Below are 7,978 nucleotides of genomic sequence, written 5' to 3' on the forward strand. Positions count from 1 at the left end.
CTGAGGACACAGTCCTGCTGCTCCTGAAACTCGACAGTAAAGAGCTGGCTGCTGGAGTGGAGAGATGTGGAATAGGCACCTTTTGTGTGGAAATGATGCTTTTCTGGCAGCTCTTGTGGTGGGTGCATTAAAACAACATGGTCCGTTCCTGCAGGGAGCCTGAACAGGCATCCCTGCAGCACTGTGCCTGTCCTTCCAGTTCTGATGGGGACCCTGCTGCAAGCCCTGCTCTTTGTAGGGAAATGTGACTTATCTCAAGTTTGCATTTTAAAAGTTAAATTTCCCTCTGTTCTCTTCCAGGCACCCAGTTCCACCACCTCCCCGCTTCCCTGGGCCTGGTGGACCACCTGGGCCTATGCCAGGACCCATGCACCCGGATATGCACCCAGATATGCATCCTGACATGCACCCGGATATGCATCCCGACATGCATCCCGACATGCACCCTGACATGCACCCAGACATGCATCCAGATATGCACCCCGACATGCACCCAGATATGCCTATGGGCCCAGGGATGAATCCTGGGCCTCCAATGGGTCCCAGGCCCCCAATGATGCCATATGGCCCGGACGATTCTCCACACTCCGGAATGATGCCCCCTGGCCCACCTGCACAAAGCTTCTACGATAATTTCTACCAACAGCAAGAGGGGGGCCTGGACATGGACTCTGGCTTGATGGGTGACCCAGGTATGTTCCTCTTACTAGCTGTCCTTGGGTTGTCTCTGTTTACCATGACAGGAGTTGGTCTGATGCAGGGAGGGCTGGAGATGCCATGTTGGCCTGGTCTCTTTTAGCTGCCTGTGAGCACTTAACGTGCTGCTCTGGGTGGCTGGGCAGAACTTGCACCAGACGAGACTCAAACATTGGCTGGTTTCATGGGCATAAGTCTCTCTTTACTACTTTCTTGAGAATCAGCTGCTATATTCAGCTGTATGAGAAATAACTTCAGTGTCCTGTGATTGTGAATGTTTGCCCTGTTCCTTCTATGCAGAGGACTATGGGAATTACGAGGATATGGACGAGCCTCTGGCAGAGCACCTTTTCCCTGACCAATCCTTGGAACCCGATTCCTTGTGTGAAGGAGGGGCTCCAGGGTTACACAAACCATCAGCCAACATCCCTGACTTCCTGCCATCTGCCCAGAGAGCCCTGTACCTGAGGATCCAGCAGAAGCAGCAGGAAGAGGAGGAGAGGGCTCGAAGACTGGCCGAGAGCAGTAAGCAGGAGCGGGAGAATGAGGAAGGCAAGTGGCAGAGTACCAGACTTGTTCAAAGATATGTCTGTGAAGGATGCCCCTGCACCCTACCCACCAGGGGTCCCACACCAGACTAACATGCTGTCCTGGCTTAGGAGGCCTTGGCCTGTTTCCTCCCAGAGTCCAGTGGCACCATTTCTGGTTGTCTGGAGTTGGTTGCTGCCTTCCCCCTCCATGTGGGCTGTGAGCACTGGCACATCTGCATTTCCATGCTGTGTTTGCAACATTCCTACGCTTGCAGGTCTGTCAGTGACAGGGATGAGAATGCTATCCCAGATCTGTCTTTGCCCAGCCCCTCCCTGTCAGGGCTAAGATGTCTTGGGGGGCAGACATCCTCCCTGTTTTCCAAATTAGCAGCCCTGTGGGAATGTCATTCTGCATTCCAACCCTTCCATCCCCAGCTCCTCTTTGAACATACCTGACAGCTCAGGCTGGCGGTGGGGTTTGTGCTTTTATTTTACAAATGACAAATCTTAAAACAAAAAGAGGAGCTATAGAGATTGTGATCTCAACAGACAGTGCCTGGTGCCAGCGTGGGCCTCCGCGTTGGAGCTGGGGAGATATTCTCTGCAGATGGCCATCTTGGTTTTGTAGTGAAGGGCACTGGAGGTTTCTGAAGAATGTGCACTCGGGTCTTTTGCCAAAAAATCTTCCAAGCACTGATTCAGAAACTCCCTTCGTAAGGAGGGCCTGGGGTGAGCACCGAGGATGAAGGTGCTCAGGAAGGATGAAATAGGTGAGAGGAAGAATGGCAAGAGTATGATACAGAAATAAGAGCAGCTGGCTGAAAGATCCAGCAAAGCTAATGTAGTTTGGTGAGGTTGGGTGCCTGCTAAATGTTTGTGGATCCCCCTTTCTAGCATTGCAGCATCGTGACCTGCCAAGGGGTTGAGGGAGCTGCTTGTTCGTGTGAGACCGGTTGCTGCAGACCCTAACAGAACCAGTTACCCTGCGGTTAGCTGTAGCTGTGCACACTGTGGTATTTGCTTACTCTCTTCTCCTCATTCCCAGGTGATCCTGGCAACTGGTATTCCAGTGACGAGGATGACGGTGGAAGTAGCGTCACTTCCATACTGAAAACCCTAAGGCAGCAAAGTTCAAGCAGGCCTCATGCCCAGGCATCCCATGGAGAAATCAGTGGCAGCATCGGCCCAGGTGTGAGTGACCCTCGCCTGCAGAAGGCCCAGCCAGCAGGGAGCAGTCGGCCTGCGGATCCACGTGTGCTGCGGGATCCCAGGTTGTCTCGAAATGCCGATACTTGTGGTCCATCTAGCATTGGGGACGCAGGGCCCACTGACCCAAGACTAGCAAGACACATTCCCACGCCTGCCCTGAAACCGGATGCTCCTCATTCCAACACTGCTGCCAGTCAGAAGGCTGCCTTGGTTCCTGAGGAGGAAGAAGGGGAAAGAGCACTAAGGGACAAACCGGTCAGTATCCCCTTAGACGCACTGCCAGCCCACGCTCTGCGAGACCCCAGGTCTCAGCTGCAGCAGTTCAGCCACATAAAGAAAGATGTGATCCTAAACAAGCCAAACTTTGCCCGAATGGTCCTGTGGAGCCCAGAGGATCTGATTCCACTGCCTGTCCCAAAGCAAGAATTTGTTCCTGTCCCAGCTGCTCTCCAGTCATTACCTGCCCTTGACCCGCGACTCAACAGGCCCCAAAATACAGGCCTTTCTGACCCCAGACAGCGAGGAGCAGCAGCCCAAGCAGAGCCTGCCACCAGTTCTGGCACCAACATCCCTGACTTCGAGCTGTTGTCAAGAATATTAAAGACTGTGAATGCGTCTGGCAGTCCAGGGCCCGGGCAGAGCGATAAACCGAGTGACCCTCGGATGCGCAAAGCACCAGCTGATCCCAGGTTACAGAAACCAGCAGAGCCAGCAGCTGCCAGAGCCACTAAACCTGCAGAGCCAGCTCAGCCAACAGCTGCTACCACGCCCAGCAGCGAGACAGCTCCCACCATTGCTCCCTACGACCCCAGGCTGCTGACAGCTGGAGGACTAAGCAAAGGGAGTAGCCAAAGCAGCGTGCTCAGTGGGATTAGCCTGTATGACCCCAGGACTCCGAGTTCAGGTGGCAAAGCCGCAGAGTCTCCCAGCGAAGGGAATGCATCGCTGAAAGGCCCAGAGGCCAGCAAGAGCACTAACAAGGCCAAGGAGCCTCTGTTTGTGCGCAGGTCTGCGTTGGATCAGCCCGAGGCCGAGAAGGCAGGCGCTGATCTTGCAACAGACAGATACAATAGCTATAACAGGCCGCGTCCCAAGGCCGCCGCCTCCTCCACCGCCCCCGCCGCCTCCTCCACGCCCACCCAGGAGACTGCACCTCAGCCAGGGGTTCATAACCTCCCTGTGCCCTCCGTCTATGGCATGGTTAAGCAGACCACAAAGCCTGGGTCAGGCAGCCCCTTTGCAGGCAACAGCCCTGCCCAGGACAGTGAGCAGCAGGATGCTGGGTCTCTGAAAGATGTTTTTAAGGGCTTTGATCCCACAGCTTCACCATTCTGCCAGTAGTATTAAAGGACTGACCTTGCGTCCGTGGATTGAATTGCAGCGCACAGTGTTGGTAGCGTTTTTTATTCCATTAGTGCTCACTTTAGCCATATGACATGTATATAAATCGTTTTGGTTCTGGTCAGTGCTGTAACATATAGTCTCAAAGGTGCATTTTAAATTAATAATCAAAGTATCCTTGTGCAGTAATAACCAGCATTTTCTTTGACTACCCCAATCGTTTGTTTTAGAGCTTTCTTTCAAAATGCAGTTGAAATCATTCTTGGAAAATAATGAATTGTCTGAAATCTCCTTGGGAAGCTGTGGCCGATCTGTCACCCCACCCTTTTGTCCTCTCTCTTTGCAGTAGCTGAGCAAGTCCCCTGTACTACATTCAGGACAAGGGTAGTGACAGACTGGATGGCAGAGAAACGTGGTTCATACGTGTTGCTTAGCAGATTAAAGCTGTAAACCATGCAGATGAGTAGAATGTGTTCACTTCTGAACTGTAACTAACTAAAGTATTTGTATCATAGTCTTTTTTAAAATTCTAGTACAATGAACAGAATTACCATGGAAACATAACCATGTGGGATTATTTTTGTAATTGTGGGGGGTTTGTTTGCTTTTGTTTTAAGTAAATATTTTATGCCATTTTCTGGAGGTGGTTTGATTGTAAGACCCAGCTGGGTTGTAACAGGACTCGCGTTCTCAAGGCCGTCCGTGGATGGCCATGGAGTATTTGCATCCCAAAAAGTTGTGCAGTCTACCAAAAACAGGGTGTATTATTGAAATTAAATTATTAATCTCAATCAGATTTCACTTGTATGCATTTTGCATATGGATGGTTTTTCCATAAACACAAATCTGTGTTCTAAGATTTTCAGTAGACAATCCCCACCCCACCCCACCCCACCAGGGGTAAAACCCATCTCCATCCAGATGGGACGGGTGAACTCTGCATGCCGTGCGTTTCAGGAGGCCGAGTTTTGTCCTATAGTGCCACCCTAAGAAAGAGAGGCTGTTCTTCAGAAAAGATAGCAAAGTGATGTTAGGTGCTGAGTACTTTTTCTGATTCATTGTGTGTTTAGAAACAAATGTGTAGATGGAAGTGTTGAGTACAATGAACTGTGCTTTCAGTGTGTGCAGGGAAAAGCAGCTACAGGGGAAGGGACATGAGTGGCAGATAATCAAGTTTTTCAAAAGATGAACGGGATACTGTAGAATCTGTGATTATGAAGATGGTTGTTGAGGGAAGGAAGATCTGGGGTGACTCCTTTCTGTGGCTCAGTGTTCTTGCTACAGGCTGTTTCAGTGAGTAAAGGGGGTAACAGGTTTATAAACCTTTCCAACAGACGAGTCTGTAGCTTACGTTTTCCTGATCATCCCTCAGCCCCGCACTTGTCGTAGACGTGCTAGATCTTTGTGAGGCTGCCTCTTTGTATAGGTCAAAACCGCTGATCTCACAGGCCCAGATTGTTCTCAATCTAGAATACGCTGCGCACAGAAAGGCAAAATTCCTTTTGCCTCTGACGATGAAAATGTGTTAAACCTTTTTTTTTCTCCTTCCCACGTTCCCCTTGGTAGCCTCTGTGGTTACTCGATGTCACGGTGTCCCCTACTCCCGACTTCTTGGTTTTTTGATAGCGGTATCACTGTGGAGCTAACTGGATTCCACCATTTGTCACAGGAATATTGATAGTACCCCACACTCAGAAGTATTTGGCTGGCAAAGCCTGTAGCAAACATGCTCGCAAGTATTGGAAGATAAAGACATTTTATGCAAAGTGTCTTTACAGCATAAACTGCAGCAAGGAAAAGCTAAAATGCTCGCACCTTTTTAGCCATATGTTAAGACATGGATCTGTACAATGTACATGACCAACACGCAGTATCAACTCCTGTGAAATAATGGAGACTAAGTTAAATTTTAAACACAGTTTTATGACCATGGCTGAGCCAGGTGTATTCTTCTTGACGCTTCCAGCCAGCTCAATGTCTGTGGTACGATTAGAAAAATGTCTGTGGCGTGTGAACTGAGTACAGCGCTTTCTTCTGGTGGAGGCACAAGCCAGAACTTTTATCAGAGAGACCAAATACTTGGTGCTGGTGAGTGTTTTAAAGGCACAGTGTGCGTGTCGTAACTCTCCCTCCCCAGAGCCTCGCACCAGGGAGTGCTACACCAGCTTAGATGGGGATCTGGTGCCAGGCTATCCCAGCTGACCCACCTTCACCAAGAGAGGTTCCTGTTTTATTGCAGAATATTTCCCAAGTGGCTGTACCTGTCTGGTTTGAGAATTCATCCACTGCATCATGTCACAGTGGCTTGTCATCGGGCTGGTGTTTGCATAAGGAGTAGTGTGAGAGGAAAAACATTTCTCAGTACGCTGGCTACCGTCATTGAATCTGGTTTAGGATGAATTGTCCAACAGTGGAACAGCTGCTTAAAAACCCACTCAGTTTTGCTGTAAGCATATAATTTGTTTTGAAACAGTTCTACAGATAATGGGTGTTCTTTGGTTTTGGTGCATGTGAGATTAACATTAATAATGCCAAAATTAACTCTCTTCAATTAACAAAACCCAGTCTGGACTCTGAAGTTTTGTTGTGTTTATGTTTGGTGTTAATTTACTTGTCTTCTTCCCTTTGGATGCTATGTGTTTTACTTCTTCCTGCACCCCACTTTAATTTGAGGCAAAAGGTTATATCAAACTTACTCTAAACAATGTCTCTCAAACCAGCTGGATTCCAGGAAACTCAGATGCCGATGGATTGTGCCCATCTGTTTGATATGTGGATGTCCAATGGAGATCTAATCTATTAAAATTTCTGCTTGCATCTCTCCCTGAAATTGTTTACTGGTTTTCAATGAATCAGTGTGGCATCTGTGTGTGTAGTAGTTAGCGCACTGTTGAAGTGGTTTACCTCATGCCTTCTCTTGGTATAGCCTCAGCTCTTAACCTGCAGTGAAGTGTGACATGGACTTATGGCTTTGGAGTTTGGCTGGTATCACTATAACAAAAGAGAGAGAAGTGAAATCAATCATTTGTGTCCTGTTCCTCCATGTGAGATTGCTTTTAGTGAGAGAGATGTGAATTCAGTGGCGTTTGTACCATAACCCTAAACATTTGTAACGTACATAAAAAAAAACCTATTAAACCCAATCCAGAATATGAAGAGGAGTGAAGCTCTTGTGGAATATAGTCACCCGTTGTTAATCCATTCGTATTTTTCCATCTGCCAGAGCTTTACGAGAAAAAAAAATAATGCTCTAACTGAGATTGTAATAAGCTGTAAATACTATTTCAGAATTGAAGCTGTTGATGCAAATATGTATATACTGTCTTGGGGTTTTTACAATGACTGTTTCGTTGCATGGCTTTGTGTTTTTTTTCCCTTTTTTTATTGCACATTTGTCTTCCAAAAATGTCATCTATATTTCTCCTGTGAGCTCTTTAATCCTCTGTAATTGTATTACTGCCATTAAAGGATGCAGTTATTTTAAAGGTTTCTGGTTCATTTGGTTCACGCGTGAGTTAACTACATACGTGTTTCCTGATAGCTCTTTACAAATTATAGCAACAAAGTAGTTGTAACCCTTCATTTTCATAGGGGAGTTAAAAAATCCCGTCTCTTCTCGTTGCAGCACTCTTTTGGGCAGAACTGTTCTACGGTCTGAAGAATGGGGGAGAGAGTTTAAACCCGCTCACTGTTTCTGTGTTTAACAGATGGGGTGGGAGGACACGCACTTTGCAGGCATGTTTCCAGTTCATTTTTAATCCAATCCTATTCAGGCATGTAACATTGTTTGGAGAACAGCAATAATCCTGGCTGTGAATATCGGAGTGCTGACGGTAGAGAAATAATGGCAGGGTTAAAGGGGTTGATTGTGTTCTCAGGAAAGAGGTGCTAAGAGAAGGTGGCTTTGCTGTCTGTCCAAGCACTTATGTGTCTCTCTGCCCTGAGCACCTCACAGCCGGGCACTTTATCTTCACACTCCCCCTCTGAGGTATCATCTCCCCATTATCGGGGAATTGCCACACCAGTTGGATTCAGTGACTTGACATCTGTGGCAGAGTCAAGAATTGAACCCAGGTGTCCTGAGCCCCAGTCCAGCACCCTAGCCTGTCCTTCCTCTTCCTTAAGCGTGGCTGTCTAGCACCAATAGATGCTGAGACCACATGAGGGCAAGCCCCGGTAGTACTTAAGGGATGGTGGCAGTT

General features: G+C 48.1%; 1 protein-coding gene across 1 annotated transcript in view; it reads left to right on the top strand.

Moving 5' to 3' along the window:
• Positions 1–7,212, top strand: part of ZC3H4 (zinc finger CCCH-type containing 4) — a 30,099-nt gene extending 22,887 nt beyond the window's left edge. Inside the window, 3 exon segments of the mRNA XM_074937920.1 lie at positions 301–692; positions 997–1,248; positions 2,272–7,212. Of these exon segments, the coding sequence (XP_074794021.1) occupies positions 301–692; positions 997–1,248; positions 2,272–3,776 (2,149 nt within the window). The 3' untranslated portion in view covers positions 3,777–7,212.
• Positions 7,213–7,978: the final 766 nt, after the last annotated feature.

The sequence above is a fragment of the Natator depressus genome, chromosome 23 (genome assembly GCF_965152275.1).
Source record: "Natator depressus isolate rNatDep1 chromosome 23, rNatDep2.hap1, whole genome shotgun sequence".
Classification (NCBI taxonomy): Eukaryota; Metazoa; Chordata; order Testudines; family Cheloniidae; genus Natator; species Natator depressus.